Source organism: Theropithecus gelada, chromosome 6, assembly GCF_003255815.1.
Source record: "Theropithecus gelada isolate Dixy chromosome 6, Tgel_1.0, whole genome shotgun sequence".
NCBI lineage: Eukaryota > Metazoa > Chordata > Mammalia > Primates > Cercopithecidae > Theropithecus > Theropithecus gelada.
This window is the reverse complement of record NC_037673.1, coordinates 169053028-169067702: the sequence shown is the minus strand read 5'-3', so window position 1 is coordinate 169067702 and position 14675 is coordinate 169053028. Positions and strand designations below refer to the sequence as shown.

Genomic DNA, 14675 nt, shown 5'->3' with positions numbered 1-14675 from the left:
CCCACGCTCTCTCTGAGGGGCCTCCAGCTGCTCCTGCCCCCAATGGGTGATGTCACGGCCATGGCCTTAATGGCTTCCATGGAGACCAGCAATCTGGAGTTAGGCAGTGTTTCCCTCTCCCTTTTTGCTCTGTGCCTGAGAAGGCAGCGCTCACTTGGGAAAAAAACAACGCAAAGGAACCCACAAGGAAAAGATGAAGTCCATCTGAATTTACTTTGTGACTTACTATAATGGGGTGGTAAGTACAAGTGTCACTATGTTAATCAAAAAGGTGCCAAATCCATGTCTCTAGCTTCCTCGCGCCTTAGGATACAGCAAGTTCCATGAGAATGTATGGGAGGGTCAGTGCTAAAAGTCAATGAGAACATAGGATTTCCTTAACAGAAATCCACTTTCCGGGCCACATCTAGCCTACAGAGTGAGAAATGGCTGCGGAGCCCAACCCCAAATAAACACGTCTTCCCCTGCTCCCAAGCAAGGAAACTGCCGCTGGAAATGTCTGACTAATGGATTTCATCTGTAATTTCTTTTCATAGCAGAATGCCTCAGCTTTGCTATTTTAACTTTTGCTGCTTGGGACCTTAGTTCTCCCCTGTTCTTGCAGACGAATCTCGGATCACTCTGTGGTTCGCCATATGTGGGCGGCTAACGGGCAGGCACTTGTGATGTCACTGTTTCCAAGGCTTAATGAAATTAGATGCCATTTAGGAGCAAGTCATTGGAAGTGGTGGGTCATTTGTCCCAAAAATAGCCATCAAGGCTTTCAGTTGAAACTCTGGCTCGTCAGCCCTGGACACCAGCCTGTCGGAGTCCTCGGTGCCGAGTGCCAGGGAGGCGAAAAACTCACTCGTTTGGCCACCTACTCATTCCCTCCACCTTACTGGGAACCCCTGGCCGGGGGCTCTACTAGTATAGGTGTGTGCCTGCAGATGTGTGTGCATGCATGTATGTGTATTGGGGGGCACGCAGGCAAATGAACACACCACAGCCAAGTGGAGGCAGGCGGGAGGGTGCCCTAGAATCATTCTCATCGCCCCCCTCAAATCCTGACCTTGACATTCATACTACTAAGATGAGTTCATATCACTTTCTCCCTCTGTCCAAAGGAAAAAAGGTCCAGCTCTGTCTCTAGCCCAGATGGAGAAGCTTTGAGGGAGGAATAATAATAACAATAATAATAATAATAACAACAATCACAGCTATGACTGCTGCTATCCCCATCGCGAGGGCTTACTGTGCACAAGGCCTCGGGCTTACACTTTGCGTTCAGTACCTCAGATCACTGTCATAACCCTGTGTGGCAGACAGTAGCATTCTTTCTGTTTTACTTGCCCAAGAGGCAGGGCCAAGACTTGAACTGGCACAGTCGGGCAGTAGAACGCTGCTTCTCACCCCTGGGCCACATGCCTGCCTGGAAGAGGGAGACAGGCTGGCAGGTGAAGGAGCGAAGGCCTGGATTTATGAGAGATCTAGGTGACGACTCCTGGTATACAGAGCACATATGCTGATGTCACCAACACATATAAGGTTTTCTCCCTGCAGCTCTCTCCCCAGACCTTGGTGCCCACGGCATGGCCTCCCAGCCCCAGCAGCCTCCACTTCTACCCCAATCATCTCCACATGTGACCTCTCCCATCTGTGATAACCCTCTCTGACCACAAAGTCTTGGCCTTTCCCCTCCTCTCCTTCCCACAAAGACCAAGTCTGGACAAAGAGGAAGAGGAGTAAATCTGACAGCTTGGCTTCCAGAAAGCCAGACCAACCACACTCTCCATCCCAAGGCAGCTCCCCGATCTCCACAGGCTCTGGGGACTATACCTGGCCCAGCCCCAGGGTGGCTGCAGGATCTTCCACCCTTGCTGGGCTGGGTCAGATGTGTCCTTGAATCTCCTGTGGGTCATGCAGGGCCTGGCCCATTAACAGCACTCAGTGAACTCCAGGTGAAAATATAAAATGACGTCCGCACAAGGCTATTCGCCACAGCACCAGCTGTAACAGCAAATGACTGGAGACCATCCAAACATCCAGCCAAAGGGGACACTACAGATCGCCCATAAGGCAGAGGGTGATACAGCTATATGGGAGAGTGACACTGTCGTGGGGAATCTCCAGGATACAGTAAGAGGAAAAGGCTAGGGCAGAATGCTGCATTCTGTTACATTTTATGTGTGTGTCCCTGTGACAGGGGGGTGGGGTGGAGTGATAAAAATGAATGTACGGTCTTGCTTATATCTTCAAAAGGAAGCAATAGAAGGAGAAACCAAAAGTTTATATGAATGGTTACTTCTATTATTCTTAGGAGATGTATAAAAATATTAAATATGGCTGGGTGCGGTGGCTCACACCTATAATCCCATCACTTTGGGAGGCTCAGGTGGGCGGATCACGAGGTCAGGAGTTCGAGACCAGCCTGACCAACATGGAGAAACCCTGTCTATACTAAAAATACAAAATTAGCTGGGCATTGTGGCACATGTCTGTAATCCCAGCTACTCGGGAGGCTGAGGCAGGAGAATCGCTTGAACCCAGGAGGTGGAGGTTGCAGTGAGCCAAGATCATGCCATTGTACTCCAGCCTGGGCAACAAGAGCAAAACTCTGTCTCAAAAAAAAAAAAAAAAAAAAAAAAAAAAAAAAATATATATATATATATATAAAACTTTGAGAAAAAAGTACAAGACCCATATACTGAAAATACTGCTGAGGGAAATTAAAGACATGAAAGCAAAAGTAAATGTGGAAATATAGACATTAGTGGGTCAGAAGATTCAACATTGTAAAGATGGCATTTCTTCCCAAATTTATCCATAGATCAACTCAATTCCAATCAAAATCCCAGCAGGTATTTTTGTAGAAATTGACAAGCTGGTTCTAAGACTCATATGGAAATACAAAGAACTTAGAATAGCCAAAGCAACTGTGAAAAAGAACAAAATTGGATCTGATGTCAGACTTACTATAAACCTTCTAGAGGAAATCATAAGGGAAAATCTTTGTAAGTTTAGGTTAGGCAAAGATTTTTCTTTTTTAGATGAGATACCAAAAAGCTCAATTCATAAAAGAAAAATGATAAATTAGGCTTCATTAAATTTTTTTTTTTTTTTTTTTTTTTTGAGACAGAGTTTCACTCTTGTCGCCCAGGCTGGAGTGCAGTGGCGTGATTTTGGTTCATGGCAACCTCTGCCTCCTGGGTTCAAGCAATTCTCCTGCCTCAGCCTCCCAAGTATCTGGGATTACAGGTATGCGCCACCATGCCCGGCTAATTTTATATTTTTAGTAGAGATGGGGTTTTGCCATGTTGGCCAGGCTAGTCTCGAACTCCTGACCTAGTGATCCACCCGCCTCAGTCTCCCAAAGTGCTGGGATTACATGCGTGAGCCACCACACCCGGCCCTAGCAATTTCTTAAAACTTAAACATACATTCACCATATGATCAAGCCATTCCACTCTAGGCTTTTGCTCAAGAGAAATGAAAGCATGTGCCATACAAAGACTGTATATGAAAAGTCATGGAAGCTTGATTTATAATAGCCACAAGATAGAAACAATCCAAACGTCCATCAACAGACAGATGGATGAACAAGGTGTGGCATATTCATAAAATAGAATATTACTCAGCAACAAAAAGCAATGCAGCATTGATACATGCAACGACATGGATGATTCTCAAAATAATGATGCTGAATGGCAGGCGAACTAGGGTACATATGGTATGGTTCTGTCTATAGAAAATGCTAGAAAATGCCAACTAATCTAGAGTGACGGCAGATCATCAGCTGCCCAGGGAGAGCGGAAAGGACAGGGAGGAGCAAGCTTTGGGGTGTGGTGTAGATATCCACTATCTTGGCTGTGATAATGGTTTCACGGATGTATACATATGTCATATTTTTCACATTGTACACTTCAGACGTGACATTTATTGTAAGTCAATTATACCTCAATAAAGCTGTCTGAATAAAACATTTTAACAGCCATAATTAAAATACATCCCATACATTAAATGATCCATGAGTTCATAAGGATACTTCCTAAAAACAAGTAACGAGGTTTGTTGGACACCTTGAAGATCCTACACCACCAACTCATTATTCTGAAAATCGGTAAATAAAGAGAACGCACTTACTCTGACGTTTTTTCTTGGTATAAAATGTATTTCTAGATAGCCAAATAGTTGATGAGGGCAAAGTTCTGTTTTATACAATAACTGCGAAGAATGTATGCAGAAAGACTAAGAGAATTAGAAAAATCCTCTTTGTGCGTCCCCTGATGAAGTCCTGGATCTAGACAACAACCAGCAACGACAGGAAACTTCCTACCAGATCGACCAGGCTGCCCCTGCCTGAACGCAGTGATCCATCTGAGCATCTCCAAGCGACGAAGGCCAGTTGTTCTGTGCCTCTCAATGTGACATAATACAAAGCACACAGCAGCACCCAGGAACACTTCTTGCCAAGGGAACTGACCCTGAGTCTAATCAAGGTTCCAGATCTAACCACCAGTTTACAAAAAATACCAGCAACAAGTTACATGATTCAACAAGCCCAATCCATAATGCGGGCATTCTACAGAATAAAAGACCTAGTTTCTTCCATAAATAAAGGATGTGACCAGGCGTGGTGGCTCATGCCTGTTGTCCCAAGATAGGAGAATCGCTTGAGCTCAGGAGTTCCCTGGGCAACATAGCAAGATCCCATCTCCACAAAATATTTAAAAATTAGTCAGGTGTGGTAGCTCATGACTGTAATCTGTTACTTAGGAGGCTGAGATGGGAGGGTCACTTGAGCACAGGAGTTTGAGGCTTTAGTGAGCCATGATTGCACCACTGCACTCCAGCCTGGGCAACAGGATGAGATTCTGTCTCAATAAAATCCATAGGCAATAGGTAGACCTTGTTGGATTCTGATTCCCTTTAACCCTAACCACTTACTTTCACTTTCCCAGCCTCCTTTGTGGCCTGGGGTGGCCATATAACATTGCTCTGACTGATGATAAGAAGCAGAAGCCTGCTGGGGGTAGAGTGCATTTGCTTTTATCAATCAAAGTGTCACACATCACTGGCACTAACACTTCTACCCCAACCCCATCTTCCTGTCTTGGGTGCAGACATAACATCTGGAGCTGGGGGAGCTCCTCTGAGACCATAAGGGAAAAGTGCAGCGGAGAGCAGAGATAAAAACTCCCGCATCCTTGAGATGCTGAGCCAACACCAGCAGCAAGCTACCTCCAGTCTTCTGGTGACATGAGGAAAAAAAAAAAATGAAAACAAAAAAACTCTTATTTAAACCTCTTCTAGTCCAGTTTTCTGTTACTTCAGCTAAAAAAGCACTCCTTACAGATAGCATGTAAAAGAAAAAGCAGAGGAGGTATGGAAAGGCCTTGACTTTCCGCCATTCATCAGCTGGAGAACTTGAATGAATTACCGTTCTACCTGGAAGGTTCTGCCCTTGCATCTCTGTACGGCTTGCTCCCTCACTTAAGTCTATTTTCAAATGTCATCTCCTCCGGGGAGCCTGTGCTTACTCTGCCCTCTTTTTTTAAATTTTTTTTATTTTTTGAGACAGGGTCTCACTCTGTTGCTCAGGCTGGAGTGCAGTGGCACGACCAAGGCTCACTGCTGCCTCGACCTCCCTAGGCTCAGGTGATCCTCCCACCTTGGTCTTTCAACTAGCTAGGACAAGCGCACACCACTGCACCTGGCTAATTTTTGTATTTTTTGTAGAGACGGGGTTTTGCCATGTTGCCCTGGCTGGTCTCAAGCTTCTGGGCTCAAACAATCTGCCTGCCTCAGCCTCCCAATGTTGGGATTACAGGCGTGAGCCACCACGCGAAGCCTCTGCCCTCTTCTTTCTTCACAGCACTTAAAATCACTCCCTGACATTGAGTTACATGTATCTGCTCACTGCCTGACTCCATCAGAATATAAGTCACCAGACAGCTGGAACCCCATCTGTCTACATCACCAGGGCCTAGAAAAGTGCCTGGCATAGAGTAGGTTCAAAAGAAACACTTGTGCAATGGATGAAGAAGGCAACATTTCTCAAAGTGTGGTCCAAGGACCACTGCCTCAGAATCTGTGGGAAGCTGGTTACATTTACAGATTCCGGCCAGGCGAGGTGGCTCACACCTGTAATCCCAGCACTTTGGGAGGCCGAGGCGGGCAGATCACCTGACATCAGGAATTTGAGACCAGCCTGGCCAACATGGTGAAACCCCGTCTCCACTAAAAATACAAAAAAAAGTGCCAGGTGTGGTGGCATGTGCCTGTAATTCCAGCTACTTGGGAGGCTGAGGCAGGAGAATTGCTTGGACCCAGGAGGCAGTGGTTGCAGTGAGCCAATATCATGCCACTGCACTCCAGCCTGGGGGACAGAGCGAGACTCCATCTCAAAAAAAAAAACAAAAACAAAAAAAAAACAACAAATTGCAGATTCCAGGGCCCCACTGTAGAATGAACTGAACTGGTATGGGGTAAGGCAGGCAGGGCAGGAACCTGCTTTGCTGAAAAGCACAGTTCTGGAGACGCCCATGCAAGCTAGAATTCCTAAGGTGTAAGGCATGTGTTTATTTCTAACTTCAAGCAGATTTCCTAAGACTTTCAGCCCGCACCCACCTGACTTACCACAGGCCAACAGAGGGACGGGAAAGGGGACTAGCATTTCCTGGACTCCTACCCTACGGGCCAAGCACTGCTTAGACACTTGGCCTAATCTATTCACAGAATCTTCCCTACTACTCCTGAGGTTCCTTCAACAAATGCAGAAACTGAGGCTCAGAGAGGCCAAGCCACTTGCCTAAGCTCACACAGCTAGCAAGAAGCAGAGTCAGGACTGGAACCCCGGCCAGCCTCCTCCTGGAGACTGAACACGGATCCTCCCTGGCCTCCCAAAAGCTCCCCACTGGGCCCTGGGAGCCTTGGCTCTCTGTACTCATCGCTGCCCTCCTGGGCCACACAGGGCCCATGCTGACAGTGGGCCGTGGCACTGGGTGAGTGAGGGAAGGATGCAGGGTCCACAGAGTTGAGGAAATGTGGTGCTGTGTCACCTGGAAGCCCTGGCTGGGCAAGGCTGGAGAGGGGCCCCTCACCCCCACTCACCTCCCCCACCTGCAACAGACAGATGAGCTCAGGCTTGCACAGGAAGAGGAAAGGCAGCCAGGGCTTGGCCGGGAGTCAGGCTTCCCGCTTGTCAAGGCCACAGGGAGTGCTGGGCCGGGGCGGGGAGCAAGAGCCCCCCAAGTGTTTCCAACTCACTGGAAATAGGACACGGCCTCCTGGCCCCACACCGGGATACAACAACATCCTGTGTGCAGATGCTATAAATGGAAATGTATTCTTAGAGGGGCAGAGCATGAGCGGGGTTTTTCAAAAGTGACCCATCATCGGATAAAAATACAGATGGCATTTAAACGCTGAGCGGCAGGAGCTATTCCGGGGACTGGATTCTCATGCCCGTGGCTCCCCGCCAGGCACGGCCTTTCACAGAGATTTAAAAAGCATAAACTGTTGGTGTCAGTGTTTTTAAGTTTAGGAGGGGAGTATTTAGGGGAAGGAGCCGTGCCAAGATACGTGTGAAAGGTGCCCCTTTCGGGAAAACCCAAGTGTCCCTTGGCCTCCACCTGCCCAATTGATTCAGCTTTGCTTTGTGCTATGAGACCACCGTTTTTCTCTCTCTCTTTTTTTTTTTTTCTGAGATACAGTTTTGCTCTTGTTGCCAAGGCTGGAGTGCAGTGGCACGATCACGGCTCACTGCAACCTCCCCCTCCCGGGCTCAAGCGATTCTCTTGCTTCAGCCTCCCAAGTAGCTGGGATTACAGGCATGTGCCACCATGCCCGGCTAATTTTTGAATTTTTAGTAGAGGCAGGGTTTCATCATGTTGGTCAGGCTGGTCTCAAACTCCTGGCCTCAAGTGATTCACCTGCCTTGGCCTCCCAAAGTGCTGGGATTAGAGGTGTGAGCTACCGAGTCTGGCCTGAGACCACCTTTTGACAACACTCTCAGGGACCTTGAGAAATAAGTCAAGGCTGAGTTCTGGGGAGGCCTGGGGTAAAAGCACAGTGCAGGATTAAGATTTTAAGAGGGGAAGGAGAATGATATTTACTGAGCACCTCCCATGAACCCAAGTAGTAACTCATATTGTCTCATCTGATCCTCAAATCTGATCCTCAAAATCATTCAGGTATAAACCCCGGCTTCATCCCCATTTTTACAGAAAAAGAAAACTGAGGTTCAGGAAAGACTGTGTAGAGACAGTGACTCAGACTGAGGCCTTGAGTACAGGCAGACACATGGGGACGAGGCTGGAGGAGAAAGGGTGGAAGTTCCCGCAAAGCTTCATGGCCCCCTGAGGCCCAAGGTTACTATATCTCATGGCCAAGCAGGAGTACATGTCCTCGTCCATCTGAACACAAGGCTACTGCACTGAGCTGGGAGCACAGTGAAGAGACCTGAAGGGGCAGGCAGCTGTGCGCTTTAGAAAGCAAGATCTGGCTCACAAATGAAAAGATGAGATTCTCCACACAATCCCAGGCAAAAGTGCCTTAGGAAAGGGGTCAGCATGTTCTCCTTGTCGGCCTGGCTGAGAGGCTGGTTGGTGATCACTTTCATTTGGGCATATCTCGGTGTTGTCAGTTTTTCTATAATAAGCAGGTTATAAATAAAAAGAGAGACACAGTCAGGGCCTGTCTTAGCAGATCTGTCTTTGGCTGCTATCTGTCCCTCCTTCCCACCCCACTGCCCGCCAACATTCTTTGTTCCCCAAAGACCACTGCTATTCCAGCGCGGTGCCATCTGTCTGCATCACCCCCTCTCCTCCAGCAGCTCACAGTACTTTGCATCACCGAGTGCTTACTGTGGACCACGCACTGATCTAGGTGCTGGGAGCACATCAGAGGTCAGACACAAATCTCCCTGCCTTCACCTAGATTATCTCCTAGTGGGAGAGACCAACAGTGAAGGAACTCATATATGTCAGTGCTGACAAGCGTTATGAAGAAAAATAAAACAGGTTAAGGAAATAGTGGAATGCCAGGGCCCTTCGGATGGGGCTCATCAGACAAGGAGATCATAACATGCAAATGGAGATAGAATTAAATGAGACAACAGCCACAGGGATAGCCAGGGAACAGCATTCCAGGCAGAAGGGACAGCAAGTGCAAAGGCCTTGAGGCAGGGAGTGTCAGGTTCCTGCAACAGCAGGGAACAGCAGGGAGGCGGATATGGCTGGAGTGGCCAGTGAGGTCAGAGGCCTCAGGCAATTGAAAACTCAGCTCACCATCCCTTTCTCTGAGAAGCCATCTCCAATCAGCCTCAGGCCGGATGAAGTGCCCCCAGGGGGCCCTCTGCAGCCCCTGAGGTCTCCCTGTTATTACTGGGCACATGCTGTGATTGATGTCACTGAGCATGAGTGGACTGCATTCACAAATGAACAGTACAGCCCACACTGCCCCGTTAATACTATTGGTGTCTTCCCCTCAAAGCTGTGAATTCCTCAAGGGCAGGAGGTTGTCTTACACGTCTTGGGGTTCCCCAGGGGCTGGCACTGTGAGCTTAAGTGGGGAGCGTCATCTTTAAGCAGCAAAAGGCCCACTGAGCCAGGGAAGACTGTGGGTCTTTCCTGAGCCAAGAGCTCAGCTGAGCTGTGCAGGCGAGTACCCTCAGGGAGCCACTTGGCTTCCTCACCACCCACCGGCAACGAGGCTCCACAGAGGAGATCCAGGTAGGCAGGCGGGGAGGAAGGGAGCGGCTGCGAGAGGGAGAGAAGGGCTCTGTTCCCCGCTGCCCCTGCTAAATTTCCCACATCTGCCTCAACCTGTGCTTTCTTCAACAGTTCATGGCATAACTGAGCCCCTGCTTTAAGGAAAGCCCACATGAGAAAATAAAAATGTAAAACCAATTCATCAGGCAGTTATCATTCATAGAGAGGAAACACCTTTCCCTCTGAAAGAGATTCCAGGAAACGTCAACATCCCCAAGTCAATTAACAGACCCAAGCACTGGTCACCCAGCAGCTCACATCAGCAAATGAGAGACAGCCAGGCCTTACACGTGGGACAGAAGTATACTTCACGTGGGAAAATGTCTACTGAGAATAGGCAGGAACTGGAAAGTAGAGAAGTGGGCTGGGTGTGGCCTGTGGCAAACTGTGGAGTCCATAGAAAGCCTCCCAGCTTGGCACATGGCTGGAACCAAGGGGTCCCAGGGCAGCCAGAGAAGCGAAACCAGAAATCTGGGGAATGAGGTGAAATCACCAATTAAAAAATGATGCCAAGTATTTTAAAAATAAAATAATATGCAAAGCAAAGAAAACACTTCTGTGGGTCAGACGTGGCCTGAGTATTATCAGTTAGTGAACTTGGCCTTAAATCTTGAACATGAAGTATTTTTGTGTCAGAATAGTCAGTAGAATGAAAAATATAACAAGAAGAGAGAGAAACATAAAAGTTATAGAGCCAGAAGGGAGCTTCGAGATCATGGAGTTCCTGTGTGGTCAAGAGGTTTCATCTCAGGGATCAAGTCTAGTGGTTGCCAGGCTGCTAACTAAGGCTGAGACCTGACTCTGCTGGAGCCCGGAGATAGATTAGCAATGTCTGCCAAGGACATGGGAATAGGAACATTTGCTCCATACTTTCTGGGTTTGATGAGTCCAGATGCATCTTAAAGGCAAAAACTGATCCAGAAAGCTGTACCAAATTGCCTAATGTCACAAGGAAGAACGAGGGTCCCATCTGGGGCTCTTCTCATGACACCCCCAGATGCCCCTAAATATTTTGATCTGCAGTCTACCAAAAATTAATCTTGGAGAGAAGCCATCTCTAAACCAATAATGCAAGTGGATAAGAGAATTTGATTTTTACAGTGATTCATTTTCTCCATGACTTCTTAGAGGCAACATCTTTTCTAAACAGCAAGGCGAGTCTGAACCCTGACAAAGCCATCTGAGGCTGCTGCCTCTGGCACACAAAATATCCCAGCTGAGGGACCTGAGCCCAGCCGAGGGGTCTGGCGCCAGAGGGAGCCTGGACCCACCAGAGAGCAGTGGCTTGCCTCCCAACTCGGCCCTCCCCATCCCACTCGGTGTGAGTCATGGCCAGCGACTTCAGTGTGCTGGCTGCAGAGTCCTCAGTTTTACTTGGCTCCTGAGCAAAATGTACTTTTCCAAAGGACACTCATTCAACTGAGGCTGAATTTTGCAATTCCCTGGCAGGGGTGAGGCCAGCCTCCCCTGAGCACACACTGTCCTGGGGAATGGGGACCAAAGAATGCAGTTGTCACCCCCCTCACCTCCTCCTTCCTCCTCCCCAGGGGGGAAGATCTGTCTATACCCTGTCAGGGCCCTGGCATGCCTGCCATCCCCTCAACCTCTGCTAGTCACCCAACAGCAACCATTGCCTCCCTCTAGCTCCCCATGCAGGGTGCACTCCTGAACTGGATTTCAAACTACACCTGACAGCAGGCCTGGAAAAGATGAGCCCACCGCTAAGCCAGCCAGGGAAGCCCCCACACAAGGCAGAGCCACACCCCACTGCACATCACTGCTGGGGTTGTGGTGGCTCAAGCACCAAGTGCATCGTGAACCTGTTTAACTTTTGTCCCTCTTTTAAAACATAAGATTTTTTTAGAGCAGTTTTAGGTTTATAGCAAAATTGAGCAGAAGATAGCGATTTCCCATATCCTGCCTGTCCCCACACATGCACAGCCTCCCTCACTATCAACATCCTGTACCCGAGGGGACATTTGTTATGACTGATGAATGAACACTGACTCATTATTGTCTCTCAAAGTCCATACTTTACATCAGGGGTCACTCTTGGTGCTGTACATTCCTTGGGTTTAGACAAATGTATAATGACATGTATCAATCACCGCAGTATCACACACAGTGTCACTGCCCTAAAAATCCTCTGTGGTCTGCGTATTCATCCCTCCCTCCCCCCAGCCCCTGGAAACCACTGATCTTTTACTGTCTCCATAGTTTTGCCTTTTCCAGAACGTCACAGAGTTTAAATCATACAGTATAGAACCTCTTCAGATTGGCTTCTTTCATTCAGTAAGAGGCATTTAAGGCTCCTTCATGTCTTTTCACAGTTTTCTAGCTCATTACCTTTCAATCCTGAACAATATCCCATTGTCTGGATGAACCAGTGTGCTTGGCATTTCAATCCCCATGGATTTTCAGAGCCAGGGGCTCTACTGTCTCACGCATTAGCTGCATGACTTTAGACAGATTCTTCTCTGAACCGCCAGTGTTTTTCATCTGTAAAATGGGGTTAAAATACTGCTTACCTCACAGAAGTAAGAACGCAGAAATGCACGTAAGGCATGAATGGCAGCTCCCAGCACGTAGCAAGCACATGGTGGACGTGAGCTGTGCTTAACATCATCGCTAGCACTGCGACTGTCACTACATTCCTGAGCTTTCTCAGGGCTTCTCTTTTCTGCAGAGCAGCATGGAGGGGAGTACAGACAACCCAGCTTTCGGCTCAAATCCTGCCTCTGCTAGGCAACGGGCTGAACCTCTTGGAGTCTCAGTTTACTCATCTGTAAAATGGGGAGGGGCATTACGTCTCCCTCCTAGGGAGATTTTGAGAAACGAATGAGATCACGAATTGGAATGTAGAAAGAACCCTTGGCATTCACTAGGTGCTCAAAAAAGGTCAGTTGCTCACTGTGAGGGAGAGGTCCTCCGTGCTTCCTGTGAATAGCCCTGCTGCGCCCAGAAAGCAGGGAAGGGAAATTGTGGGTATACTTGCAGATGGAGAGAGAAATCTAGACCCGCTGCCCAGCACCAGGGTTGAGAGCCCCTCTGCTGGTTCATGCTACGGTAGAGAGAGAAGGGAGAGGTAAGTGCCCTCCTGCCTAGCCCAGCCAGGACCCAGAGGACTGGGGGGCGGCGAGGACTGGGGGTGGAGTAACCTCTGCAGCGAGCCAAGGCCTGCCTGGCTGTCTTCTTGGTGTCAAATGACGGCAGAGGCTGGAACACTGAGGCAGTGGCCAAGGCCAGCCAGCAGTTGTTCTTGCGGCCTCCAAGGAGTGGAAATAGGGACAGGGAAAAGTTACAGGCAGCAGCCAGCAGTTCACAGCAGGTTCTGTGGAATTGCTGGGGCTAAGCAAGGACTCCTGTGCTCGCCTGTGAATTGTCCTTGGCCTTTCATCCAAACTGGACCTGCCCACCTGGGAGGTCCACCACCCCCGCTTATACCCAAAGGGATCACACCCTAACCATGCAGTGTCACTGATGCCAGGAGGGAGGGGCTGCCAGCAACCCCACTTTCCAGGTAGCACGATAAAGGTCACCCAAGGTGGCATTGCTGGCAAGCACTGGAGCTGGAATTCAAACCCTTGGCTTGTGGATCCCCCACAGCCTGAAGCCAAGGTCTGCAACGATTCTGCATGGCCACTGCTCTCCATCTGCATCATCTCCATCTGCATCATCTCCATCTGCATCATCTCCATCTGCATCCCCTTTCATTTCCACGTTCATGCATTTGTTCATGCATTCATCCAGCACCCGTTCAGCAACTATCACTAGCACCTGCTCTGCTAATGATAAAAATGGGAGCCAAACAAAGGCAGTCTCTGCCTGCCTGGAGCTAGAGTCAAGAAAACCTCCACTGAGAATGCAGAGTTACAGAATGAGATAAGCATCGGGGAAGACCCCTGGGCCTCCCTTGCCTCTACTAGACAACAGGCTGGAGAGTACAGGGCGGTGAGCCTGGAGTTGCCCTTTCTGGGTTCAAGTCCCAGCTCTGCCACTTGCTAGCTGTGGCCTGGGAGAATTCCCTTCACTGCCCCGTGCTTCTGTTTCTCAGGCTGTCAAACAGTGCTCACTTCACTGGCGTGCTCAGAGGGGGTTCGCATGTTAGTACAGGGAAAAGGCTTAGCACAGTGCCTGGCCCCCATGGGGGAGTGCTTCTCCTGTGACACAGTTGCAGGGTGTAGGGTACATGGAGGACCACAAGCATTTTCTCCCCAAAGGAGAAGCTCCTTCTCCCCCACAAATCCCTCTGAAGGCTGCCTCTGCAAAGAGGTGGCACCAGTGGACACAGGAAATTAGGCCCCAGAGAGGGGCATGGTGCATTCCCCATAGGTCCAAGATGAGAGAAAATCTAGGGCAGCGGCAGGGGCCCCCACCAGGTCATGGCTGCTGTCTGAGGGCTGTGAGCATCTCCCTCCCACTCCCACTTCTCTCCACTTCTCTTCCCCACTCCGCTCTCCTCCTGCCTCCCCAGCTGGCCTTTCCTTCTGGACTTTGCACCAACTCTCTTGACCTCTAGAGCATGGAGGTGAGGTTCCGAATCCCAGAAACACTTGGAACGTTTACATTAAAATTTAATTGGATTCGGCAATACAAAATAAGAAAAAGCAACTGTATACTCATTCAAATAAAGGATCTGTTAAGAAATTGTGGCCGGGCGCGGTGGCTCAAGCCTGTAATCCTAGCACTTTGGGAGGCCGAGACGGGCGGATCACGAGGTCAGGAGATCAAGACCATCCTGGCTAACACAGTGAAACCCCGTCTCTACTAAAAATACAAAAAACTAGCCGGGCGAGGTGGCGGGCGCCTGTAGTCCCAGCTACTCGGGAGGCTGAGGCAGGAGAATGGCGTAAACCCAGGAGGCGGAGCTTGCAGTGAGCTGAGATCCGGCCACTGCACTCCAGCCTGGGCGACATAGCGAGA

General features: G+C 49.1%; 1 protein-coding gene across 5 annotated transcripts in view; it reads right to left on the bottom strand.

Moving 5' to 3' along the window:
* The window catches only part of ERGIC1 (endoplasmic reticulum-golgi intermediate compartment 1), a 121528-nt gene that overhangs the window by 72805 nt on the left and 34048 nt on the right, over positions 1-14675 (bottom strand). The window contains exon 1 of one of the 5 annotated variants that reach the window (XM_025386954.1): positions 12281-12539. The exons of 1 other annotated variant lie outside the window; for it this stretch is intronic. In XM_025386954.1, the coding sequence (XP_025242739.1) occupies positions 12281-12378 (98 nt within the window). In that variant the 5' untranslated portion in view covers positions 12379-12539. Of the gene's footprint in view, positions 1-12098; positions 12228-12280; positions 12540-14675 lie in introns of those variants that run through there. 3 more of the 5 variants (XM_025386950.1, XM_025386951.1, XM_025386952.1) reach the window with 3 other exon arrangements.